The 13014-nt window shown below is 40.6% G+C and overlaps 1 protein-coding gene across 4 annotated transcripts in view; it reads left to right on the plus strand.

Moving 5' to 3' along the window:
- Positions 1-13014, plus strand: part of LOC146822680 (molybdenum cofactor sulfurase-like) — a 496467-nt gene that overhangs the window by 121549 nt on the left and 361904 nt on the right. For all 4 annotated transcript variants that reach the window (XM_085606870.1, XM_085606869.1, XM_085606868.1 and 1 more), the window contains exon 2: positions 11911-12000. In XM_085606870.1, coding sequence (XP_085462996.1) covers positions 11973-12000 — 28 coding nt within the window. In that variant the 5' untranslated portion in view covers positions 11911-11972. The remainder of the gene's footprint in view (positions 1-11910; positions 12001-13014) is intronic.

The raw sequence follows: 13014 nt of genomic DNA on the forward strand, positions 1-13014 counted from the left end.
ATATTATTTCATCATAAAAGACATGCAATAAAACATTCCACTCATGACTAAAAACTCCAGATGTCAAAATTACACATAATATTAAAAAATCAGGAAAATAAAATAAAATACATACAAGAGTTAATTAGCACAAATCATCACTAATAAGCGGAGTTAAACATATTATACACAATAAAATAGGATTAAAAGGTATTAAAATTGTCGGTTAAAGACGTGTTAGAAATATGTACTTGTTATAAGGGGCTATTTAGCCACTATTACAATGTTGACTGGCTCTAATAATCCATGTCCAACCCAGAAATTTTGCAACGGCTATGGCCACTGGAATCGATGTATTAGTCCTTAAGAGCCATAATGCCTCCTGGCTCACCCGAGTTTTCATGTTTTTACAGATGGGTTTGAGCCATTTTCCTCGGGGGCTGAATAGGATGGGCAAACAAAAAATACATGGCCTATGGACTCTTTTTTTATCCCTACACCAAGGGCAATACTCATTCGTCTGGCCACGCCATGTAGATGTAAAGGATCTCACTGGAAGTGACCCCACCCTAAACTGATGGTATAGTTTTCTATCACAGCTCTTTACAATTACATCCCAATACTCCTCTAAAGAGGGAGTGATCTTGTGTTCCAGGAATCTACCAGAAAGAGAAGTGGAATCTGTCTGAACTATATGTTGATAACGTATAGTCGCCCAGTACTGTTCTTTAAAATCCTTTTTTGAAGGAAAAATGCTATTACCGGGATCCGACCATAACTGATCATGGCCCATGTTTACCAGTATCGATCTCACATTTCTAAACCAAGGGATGTTAGCAGATCCCAAAATTGATCTAACATCTAATATCTCCTTTGCAAAAGTAGCAAGTTCAGGTGTTGACCAGATCCTTCTCCACAGAGCAACGGATCTAAACCGTGCCACTTCGTCAATAGGGTAGCAACCCAGGTCTAGTAACAAGGGTTTCAAGGGACTAGATTGGGGCAGGCCAATTAGGTTACGTAGAAATTTATTTTGGACTTTAACCAAGGAGGACAAGTCTGAAGAGCCCCATAAATCTGCACCATACAGGATTGCTGAACTTATTTTAGCATTATAAATTCTTAATGCAGGGCCAATCCTTTTGGTTGTAGAGGTTCTTTGTTCCTTGATTAAGGTACCAGATAGTTGGGCAAATTTCAATGACAGGACATCAACCTGTGGTTTCCATCTTAACTTGTTTTCAAGTACAATCCCTAAATATGTCATAACTTCCACCTGTTCTAGTTCGACACCATTCATCCTAACATGACCCTTCTGTGGCTTATTTCTAGTAAACACCATAAATTTTGTCTTGCTGACATTGACTTGAAGGTCGTTGTCTTTACAAAACTCTTCAAACTTATTTATGGCGAGTTGGAGCCCCTTTTGAGTCTTGGATAGAATGAGGGTATCATCCGCAAAGATGAGAAGTGGGAATTTAGTACCACCTAAAATAGGGGCATCAGTGGGAGTGTCTACAAAGTACTGTACGACCCTGTTGATGAATAACAACAACAGTGTCGGTGCAAGGACACATCCCTGGCGGACGCCACGGGTGACTGGAAAGCTCTCTGTTATCTGTCCTTGCCTGCCCCATCTCACCTGGGCAAAGTTAGCCTCGTGTAATCTTATTATTATATCCAGGAGTGCTAACGGCATTCCCATGTTCCTTAGGGCAGCCCATAGCTTTTCTCTTGGTACGAGGTCAAATGCAGACTTTAAGTCTACAAACGCTGCGTAAATAGTTCCACCGCCCAAGGTCACCACCTTCCAATATATAAGAAGGAATCTAAACACCTGATCAATTGTACTGACACTGGGTCTAAATCCTGCTTGCATATTTTTAGAATAACCACTAACCATGTAAAAGATTGCTATTGTCATTATTTGCATGCTGATGTATCTCGTGAAAACCAACAAAATATGGCATCCATCAGCCCCAGTGGAGCTACATTGGACGCCCTTCACATAGAGATGAGGGTCTGATTTAGAATGGGGTGATAAGGGGAAATCAGTAAATTCATAATTTATTTAGCATCCGCGCCTCAAGCAGTTTATCAGCCCATTTTTGAGTTAGGTAAATGGCAGACGTCAGGCTAGCAGAAATTCCTCTAACTTCACTTGCTGGCTGCTAATGTGAAGATGTTAAACATCTGATCCACAGTAGGTGGTCTGCCACCATGTTTGGTGAACTTTCTAACATGAATATGCCATGCCATGTAAGAATGCTAGATAAAGGAATGTATAATGTCCCTAACATACTGTGGAACACCACCAGCAAGAAGCTAAGGCAACTAGATTTAAAGATACTGAAAATGTATCCCAACTTTTTTGTTACATTTTGAATAACAACTTTTGCTGGTGGTATTTCAGCTAGCAGTAACGGGTACTGGAAGATATTTCACTGGGATGTTTTTCCACCAAGGTGTTACATCAATCTCCATCCCAGATATGTGCATTTTGCTGCAATGGTGAATTGAAAATAAACCCCCCACACTGTAGACCATTCCGAGATTCATTTTAGTTTCTTGGCACTGTTGTATATTTTGTATTTATTTTGTTTTATGTTATTTCTTTTTTTATTTCAAATGTACGGTTCGATGTTGAGAAGAAATCCTTTAGGCTGGAATCTTTTTCTGAAACACTGCAGTGTGAATGACTCCTAACATTTAAAACTAGCAGATTAGATTGGGTTTGACACTGGGAGTAACAAATCAAGTAGGAAAGAGCGCAGTATATATATATGTATATATATATATATATATATATATATCACACGAAAAGTCTCCTAGTGACGGGAGCCACCGTCACTGCAGGGCGGCTTCAGAGCAGGCAAGGAGCAGCCCGTACATTGGAACGCCACCAAACAAGACAAATTGAAGCCCAACTCCACAGCATACTGGCATTTTATTATGGCAATCCATTCTCCAGTAAAAGCACGCGTTTCGACTGTTAAATAGTCTTGATCACAGGTGGGCAATTGTAGTGCAATTATTGAATGAGCACGTGACCAGGATTAAATACTCCTCTTCCCACAATGCACCATTAATAGCAATGTAACAACCGTGCCTTAGTATAATTCAGCTTGATTTAATCCTGGTCACGTGCTCATTCAATAATTGCACTACAATTGCCCACCTGTGATCAAGACTATTTAACAGTCGAAACGCGTAAGGAAAGTTTTGCTGCTTTTACTGGAGAATGGATTGCCATAATAAAATGCCAGTATGCTGTGGAGTTGGGCTTCAATTTGTCTTGTTTGGTGGCGTTCCAATGTAACGGGCTGCTCCTTGCCCGCTCTGAAGCCGCCCTGCAGGGACGGTGGCTCCCATCACAAGGAGACTTTTCGTGTGATATTAACTTGGGAGCATGTCCCGCTTACCTGCTGGTGTGACCGAAAAAAAGGACTTCCAAGGAATTTCACCCAGGGAGGTGAGAAAGGGAAGGGAGAGGACGTTTGTGTTTCTCTACTGGTCAACTCAGACAGAGCTGCGTTATTTTAAAGAATGATTTGTGAAATGAAGCAGCTGGCAATAAGCAAAATATATGAACATTATGCACTCGTGACTTTCATTTTAAAACCACATGCTCCAAGCTGAATCATATATATAATATATATATATATATATATATACATATATATATATATATATATATATATATATATATATATATTATCTACTGGCGGTCGCCAGTAGATAGTTATAGTTAGGACCACGTTTCCATAGGAAAACCTCAACATTCTATTTTGAATAACTTTGGCGCCGGTCGACGAATCCTCGCGAATTTTTTAAAATAGGTGGGGCGCTATGCTCCGCTCCTACCCTGAAAGTCTCGGGGGGATTCGTCAAGCGGGGGCTGAGATAAAAGGGGGGTCCCAAAACGCGTTTTTCCCATGCATTTTTCCATAGGACCTTTAGACAGGGCTACAGCCCGAACGGCTGAACAGAATTACTAGAAATTTGGCAGAGAGGTAGTCCTCAGGTCAAGGAAGTGCCTTTTGTAGGTTTGGTGTAAATCTGTTCAGTAGATTCTGAGAAAATAGCCTTTAAATCAATATATATATCTGAGCCAGCTTACGGTGCGCTTACGGTACGCTTACCGTACGCGTACGGTGGCGTGCGCAAGCGCGATTCTGATTGGCCCTTAGATCTTAGTAAACATTCGAATCGGTCGAAACCAGGAAGCGGCGGCCGCCATTTTCTCTCTCGCACTCTGAGGGGGGAGCTGATAAACAAATGCCAAAAACATATAAAGGGGCTGTTTAGACAGCGCCCATGCACATAACCATGTTAGTTGAGCCTTCAAAGATACCCCAAGGCAAAAAACGGTAATTTTTAATTTTTCGAAAATTTCGCCGATTACGCTTACCGTACGCTTACCGTACGCGTACGGTAAAAAATTATAAAAAAAAAAATTCACACTATCTCCACCCCGTGGGCAAATGGTGCCCGAAGTCCACCATTTGTGCATGGCTTATTTGAGCACAGCATTTCCCCAAAAAATTTCAACAGATTACCTATCACAAGGAAGCGCATAATATGTCCTCCATGTGCGCACGGTGCGCGAAGCGCATCGTGCGTACATGGCCCATCTAGCATAACGTGGGCACGCGGTGCGCGTAGCGCACCGCGTGCCCACCGTGCGTGCACGGCACTAACTGCGTAAAGTGGGCGCGCGGTGCGCGAAGCGCACCGCGTGCTCACTGTGCGCGCACGGTGCGCGAAGCGCACCGTGCGTGCACGGAACGAACTGCGTTAAGTGGGCGCGCACGCCACGAATGGCGTAAAGTAACTTAGCATTTAAAAAACCGTACAAATTCACTGAAAAAACCATAGGTTTCACACACGTTATAGTTAGGAATTAGCATTTAAAAAACCTTGCAAATTCACTGAAAAAACCATAGGTTTCACACATGTTATAGTTAGCGGAAATTTTACTGATAAAAAACCAGTGAAATTCCCCCGTTATAGTTAGTGCAGGCAACTATAACTCACGCGACCGCAATCTTCTGCTGATGACATATGTGTCTTTATGCAAAAAAAATATTTGTAATATATGTATAACTAAAAATGTATGGAAGAAGACATGGGCAAATAAGTGTCTAAATACAGTATTAGCATCAGCAGAGGATTGCGGTCGCGTGAGTTATAGTTGCCTGCACTAACTATAACGGGGGAATTTCACTGTTTTTTTATCAGTAAAATTTCCGCTAACTATAACATGTGTGAAACCTATGGTTTTTTCAGTGATATATATATATATATATATATATATATATATATATATCCTACTGGCGGTCGCCAGTAGGTAGATATAGTTAGGAAATCCGCAACATTCTATTTGAAATAACGTTAGCGCCGATTGACGAATCTTCGCGAACTTTTCCAAACTTTTGGCCAGCTCCGGTCCGCTCCTATCCTGAAAATTTCACAGTGATATGTCAAGCGGGGGCCGAGAAAAAAGGGGGGTCCCTAAATGCGTTTTCCTCATGCATTTTCCCATAGGACCTGTTGACGCAGCTACAGCCCGAACTGCTGAACGGAATTACACCAAATTTGGCAAAGAAGTAGTCCTCAGTTCAGACTCGTGCCTTTTGCTTAAATGGTGTAAATCCGTTCAGTAGTTCCTGAGAAAATTAGAGTTAAAAGTATATATATATCTATGGCCTCGGAGGATCGGCGCACCCTCCCCGCACCCTCCCTGAACCCTCCCGAGCACGAGCTGAATGCTAATTGGCTGCCAACATTCTGAATCAGAAAGTGTTGGCAGCCATCTTGTGCCTTGGTAGAACCGAGGCACAAGAAAACCAAAAAAAAAAAGGCACAAAACGCGACAAGGGGGCAGGGTAGAAACACCCTGACCCCCTAGGCCGGCTCAGGGGGTCCCACAAGGACCCCCAGGGCCAAAAAAAGAATAAAAATAAATAAATAATAAATCGGCGAGATTCGCGCCGCTAGGGGACCTCACAATTCAAGGGGACTTAATCCCCCAACTTAAAACATGCCACGGGGCACGTTTGCACAGTGGTGAAGGTAGGGGGCGGGGCCTGAGGTGATATGTGTGCAAACACGCCCTGTGGCGCGTTTTAAGTTGGGGAATTAATTCCTCTTCAATCCAGAGGTCCCCTAGGGGCCAACTAGCCCACCAGGTACCTCCAGGAAGCGCCACGGAGCTGCGCTGCAGAGTGTTATAAAAAGGGGCGTGGCCTCTGAACACCTCTCTGCAACGCAGCTCCCTGATGCATACTGGAGGTACCTGGTGGGCTAGTTGGCCCCCAGGGGACCGCAGGATTGAAGAGGAATAAATTCCCCAACTTAAAATGCGCCACAGGGCGTGTTTGCACACGTCACCTCAGGCCCCGCCCCCTTCCTTTACCATTGTACAAATATTCCTCTAAAATCAGCCGAACTACGAATTGCGATTTACTCACCTGTTATCAGGAGAGAACCCAGGGCTGCATCTTTTAGACCAGCACTGACCCTGAAAAGTAATTCTAAGCGTACTTACCAGTAACTTGTATTTCCTTCCATAGGAATCCATTGTGTGGTTTTCAGCAGAACATTTTCAGTGTCCATTTTTGAAACGTACAAATATTCCTCTAAAATCAGCCGAACTACGAATTCCGATGTACTCACCTGTTATCAGGAGAGGACCCAGGGCTGCATCTTTTAGACCAGCACTGACCCTGAAAAGTAATTCTAAGCGTACTTACCAGTAACTTGTATTTCCTTCCATAGGAATCCATTGTGTGGTTTTCAGCAGAACATTTTCAGTGGCCATTTTTGAAACGTACAAATATTCCTCTAAAACCAGCCGAACTACGAATTCCGATTTACTCACCTGTTATCAGGAGAGAACCCAGGGCTGCATCTTTTAGACAAGCACTGACCCTGAAAAGTAATTCTAAGCGTACTTACCAGTAACTTGTATTTCCTACCATAGGAATCCATTGTGTGGTTTTCACCAGAAAATTTTCTGTGTCCATTTTTGAAACGTACAAATATTCCTCTAAAATCAGCCGAACTACGAATTCCGATTTACTCACCTGTTATCAGGAGAGAACCCAGGGGTGCATCTTTTAGACCAGCACTGACCCTGAAAAGTAATTCTAAGCGTACTTACCAGTAACTTGTATTTCATTCCATAGGAATCCATTGTGTGGTTTTCAGGAGAACATTTTCAGTGTCCATTTTGGAAACGTACAAATATTCCTCTAAAATCAGCCGAACTACGAATTCCGATTTACTCACCTGTTATCAGGAGAGAACCCAGGGCTGCATCTTTTAGACCAGCACTGACCCTGAAAAGTAATTCTAAGCGTACTTACCAGTAACTTATATTTCCTTCCATAGGAATCCATTGTGTGGTTTTCAGCAGAACATTTTCAGTGTCCATTTTTGAAACGTACAAATATTCCTCTAAAATCAGCCGAACTACGAATTCCGATTTACTCACCCGTTATCAGGAGAGGACCCAGGGCTGCATCTTTTAGACCAGCACTGACCCTGAAAAGTAATTCTAAGCGTACTTACCAGTAACTTGTATTTCCTTCCATAGGAATCCATTGTGTGGTTTTCAGCAGAACATTTTCAGTGGCCATTTTTGAAACGTACAAATATTCCTCTAAAACCAGCCGAACTACGAATTCCGATTTACTCACCTGTTATCAGGAGAGAACCCAGGGCTGCATCTTTTAGACCAGCACTGACCCTGAAAAGTAATTCTAAGCGTACTTACCAGTAACTTGTATTTCCTTCCATAGGAATCCATTGTGTGGTTTTCAGCAGAAAATTTTCTAAGTGTCTATTTTCACAAACTAAAAATATTCCTAAAAAATCGCCTGTATGACTTAAACACATTCTTTCAACTGTTTATAGGAGGTTGGCCAGTGCTGGACCCAGGATCCACCACTGAGTAAGAAAAAGTAACGATAACACTACTTACCTGCTAAGTGAATTTTCTGCCATAGGATAACATTGGTGATTCTATGTGAAAAATGTTCTAAGTGTCAACTTTTAAAATACAATAATATTCCTTAAAAATTACTACTGTAACCAAAACGCTTTTACTCAACTGTTTACAGGAGATGTCCAAGGACTGAATCTAGGATCCAGTCCCGTGGTTAGAAAAGTAATCCATAAAGTAACTAATTGCATTTAACTAGAAATTCACATTGAGCTCAATGTTGCTTTGTGTTTAAAATTGTGTTGCCCATTGCAACAACTGTAATTACTGTACTTAAAAGTCTGTTGCCTATTTGCCAAGTATTTAACCTAAAGTAATTCATTCTGAGAAAGTATATTTTGTATTGTAATGTATAATGTAATTTAAAAAAAAGATCTAAAAATAAATAGTTTAAAAAATATAGTAAATCAGTATAAAAAAAATCTGTATAACAATTAATACATTAAAAATTGTCATTTACAAAACCTTTGAAATTCACTGAAAAAACCATAGGTTTCAGGTCTGATATAGTTAGGAATTAGCATTTAAAAAACCTTTGAAATTCACTGAAAAAACCATAGGTTTCAGGCCTGATATAGTTAGGAATTAGCATTTAAAAAACCTTAGAAATTCACTGAAAAAACTATAGGTTTTAGGGGTGTTATAGTTAGCTGGACATTTCACTCGAACAAAACCATTGAAATTCCTCCAACATAGTTAGTTGTACTAACTACATCTCGCGCGCCCGCAATCCGCTGCTGATGATGTCACATATTACATCATTCATGACATGGTCAGTGACATCACTGATGACATCTCAAATGACATCACTGATGACATCACTGATGGCATCATCCACGTGACAATCAGATACACCTCATCATACACTAGTATAACCTTTCATCACTCACTGTAAAATACAGAGTGCCAGATTTAAAACCATTGACACACCAATACAGGTTTCTATACACCCACTCAGTGATTCCTAGATCTATACACACATCTAATCACTTACCTATAGATACACTCATACATGCTGTCAATGATCAAAAGAACACTATCACTTATACACCTATATCGACATTACACACCTGCACAAATCCTAATCACTTATGAAGTCATCCTACTCACTTATGCAAACAATGTATCATACTTACTTTTACTTACCTATACACTTATAAAAACACCACTTCATCTATTCATATAGTTAATAAATCATACTTAGTGTGTTATAAAAACACTATTACAAGTATACAGTTATCCATACAGTCACTCATACAATCACTGAGTCATATATATACTTATTTATATACAACAACTGACACATACACTGGCTTTTATTTTCCTAGTTTGTTGGACATGTACCATTGAGACATGTATTGGCTCATCACCACAACCATAAAGATATTCACTCACCCAAACAACTGTTATAACATGTAGTTTTAACTTCATATACCTACTGAATCAACTATTCACACATCTTTGGGCAGTCACACACCCTCCACCGAACCACACACACATTCACTCTCCCATACAAATACTCAGTTAACTAATCAATCAATAATATAGACATTCACGTAGCTAGTAACCAACTGGTGCAGCAGTTTACACAACAACTTACAAAGTGATACAGATATTCACACAGTTTAGTCACTATCCAATATATTTAGTGAGACACTATAAGTTAGTCAAGTAAACAGTCAATCACACTGCTACTAAATCCTCCATCCAGATATTTATATTTATATATCCACTCATTCTTCAATGCAAATTGCTATATATATATATATATATATATATATATATTCACTGAAAAAACCATAGGTTTCACACACGTTATAGTTAGGAATTAGCATTTAAAAAACCTTGCAAATTCACTGAAAAAACCATAGGTTTCACACATGTTATAGTTAGCTGTACATTTCACTCGTAAAAAACCAATGAAATTCCCCCGTTATAGTTAGTGCAGGCAACTATAACTCACGCGACCGCAATCCTCTGCTGATGCTAATACTGTATTTTGACACTTATTTGCCCATGTCTTCTTCCATTAAATTTTAGCTATACATATATTACAAATATTTTTTTTTCATAAAAACACATCTGTCATCAGCAGAAGATTGCGGTTGCGTGAGTTATAGTTGCCTGCACTAACTATAACGGGGGAATTTCATTGGTTTTTTACGAGTGAAATGTACAGCTAACTATAACATGTGTGAAACCTATGGTTTTTTCAGTGAATTTGCAAGGTTTTTTAAATGCTAATTCCTAACTATAACGTGTGTGAAACCTATGGTTTTTTCAGTGAATTTGTACGGTTTTTTAAATGCTAAGTTACTTTACGCCATTCGTGGCGTGCGCGCCCAGTTAACGCAGTTCGTTCCGTGCGCGCACGGTGTGCTTCGGGCACCGTGCGCGCACAGTGAGCATGCGGTGGGCTTCGCGCACCGCGCGCCCACTTTACGCAGTTAGTGCCGTGCACGCACGGTGGTCACGCGGTGCGCTGCGCGCACCGCGTGCCCACGTTATGCGGGATGGGCCATGTACGCACGATGCGCTTCGCGCACCGTGCGCACATGGGGGACATATTATGCGCATCTTTGTGAAATGTATTCTTTATTAATTTTACAAGTGTAATATGCCATGCATAAATGTTACCCTTCGGGCACCATTTGCACACGGGGTGGGAATATGTGGATATTTTTTTTTTTTATAAATTTTTACCGTACGCGTACGGTAAGCGTAATCGGCGAATTTCAGAAAAACAAAAACATTTTTTTTTTGGGCTTGGGGGTTGTTTGGGGACCCTTATATCAATGCTGGGTGGTTAGGATCTCAAGAAACTGCCCCTTTAGACATTTTTGGGCTTCATTTTTGCTGCCCAACTCAGAGGGCGAGAGAGAAAATGGCGGCCGCTGCTTCCTGGTTTCGACCGATTCGAATGTTTACTAAGATCTAAGAGCCAATCAAAATCGCGCTCGCGCACGCCACCGTACGCGTACGGTAAGCGCACCGTAAGCGCACCGTAAGCTGGCTCAGATATATATATTGATTTAAAGGCTATTTTCTCAGAATCTACTGAACAGATTTACACCAAACCTACAAAAGGCACTTCCTTGACCTGAGGACTACCTCTCTGCCAAATTTCAAGTAATTCTGTTCAGCCGTTCGGGCTGTAGCTGTGTCTAAAGGTCCTATGGAAAAATGCATGGGAAAAACGCGTTTTGGGACCCCCCTTTTATCTCAGCCCCCGCTTGACGAATCCCCCCGAGACTTTCAGGGTAGGAGCGGAGCGTAGCGCCCCACCTATTTTGAAAATTTCGCGAGGATTCGTCGACCGGCGCCAAAGTTATTCAAAATAGAATGTTGCGGATTTCCTATGGAAAAGGGGTCCTAACTATAACTACCTACTGGCGACCGCCAGTAGGTAATATATATATATATATATATATATATATATATATAATACATATTTAAATAACAAACCAAACCACATTCACTGGATGATGTCATCAGGGATCTCATCAGTGATGCCATTTGAGATGTCATTAGTGATGTCACTGACCATGTCATGAATGATGTAATATGTGACATCATCAGCAGTGGATTGCGGGCGTGCGAGATGTAGTTAGTACAACTAACTATATCGGAGGAATTTCAATGTTTTTTTTCAAGGGAAATGTCCGGCTAACTATAACACCCCTAAAACCTATTGTTTTTTCAGTGAATTTCTAAGGTTTTTTAAATGCTGATTCCTAACTATATCAGGCCTGAAACCTATGGTTTTTTCAGTGAATATATATATATTTAAGTTACTACTGTATATCTCAGCATTAGTTAGTAGGTGGTCATAATTTAAAAAATGCTTCTGCTACCATAACAGAATTCAAATCTCTTAATGAAGGTGAGATTATTCTTATTTCTTTTGTTTGTTCCCTCCTTAGATATTACATACCTTGATAATGTTGGGACAACACTCTTCCCCAAAAGCCTGGTTGAAAACTTTATGAAGGATTTAACTGGAAATGTTTATGGTAAGTACTGCATGTTCTTCTAATATATGCTCTAACATTTTTTTTAATCACCCCATGTAAGAATATAAATGCAGCCAATCAGCAGATTAGCATAAAGTCAATATCTTTGAATGTTACTCTGAAATTCCTAGATACTTTAGGGCCCTTAGCAAAATAGTTCAAATCTCTACCTGTGCTGAAGTACTCAAAAGAAACAAGGCCAAAGGATCTTAATTAAGGTGTGAGCGGGTCAAGTCATGTCAAGGTGAATTGAGGAGAGCACAATTAAATTTAAATGCATGAGTGACAAACAGTGGAGGAGGTTACTTAAAGAGAGGTTGATGGCACACACATCTTGATTGGTTGGCTACATACTGATACAACTAACTTACAATAGTTACAGATTTTTTATAGTTGTGGTGTAGTTCTAGTCAGTGAACATCATGTATTGGCAGAAGTCAATATTTATAGATCTTGATTGAAGTTATCCTTTGATGGATGAAAGTGAGAAGGGCAATGGTAGAGCCCCAGTGAACTCCATAAGGCAGTAGATGGCTTTGTGTTGGTGAGGGAGAATGTTCAAAGGCAGATATCTAAGCTATTAGAACAAATGCAATTTTGAGTAGACATTTGAAGGCTTGTGCAGACGTACTTGTGAAAGGAGACTATGGTTAGAGTCTGTGCTGTGGAACACTTTAAATTCAAACGTAATTAGCCTGGAATGAGGCTGTATTTGGCAAGATTGATGTATTTAGCCATCCTGCTTTGTTCCGGCAGGATGTGATGGTTACACACAAAATCTGCCAATGCATGTGCTATATCGTATTAATTCCTCAAAAGGGAATGCTTTTAGAAGTAGGACCAATGTCTAGTATTTACTGTTGCACTGCGAAGGTGCTCTCACACGCTCCCTGAATGTAAGGTAGCCTAGGCGGATCACAGAGGGTCTGATGTGAAAATGACGTCTGATCACCTCAAGGGGTCCAGAATTAAGTGCCGCCTGCTCACACGCTTCATCCACCTAAGCTGTTGTAA

The sequence above is a fragment of the Triturus cristatus genome, chromosome 5_2, assembly GCF_964204655.1.
Source record: "Triturus cristatus chromosome 5_2, aTriCri1.1, whole genome shotgun sequence".
NCBI lineage: Eukaryota > Metazoa > Chordata > Amphibia > Caudata > Salamandridae > Triturus > Triturus cristatus.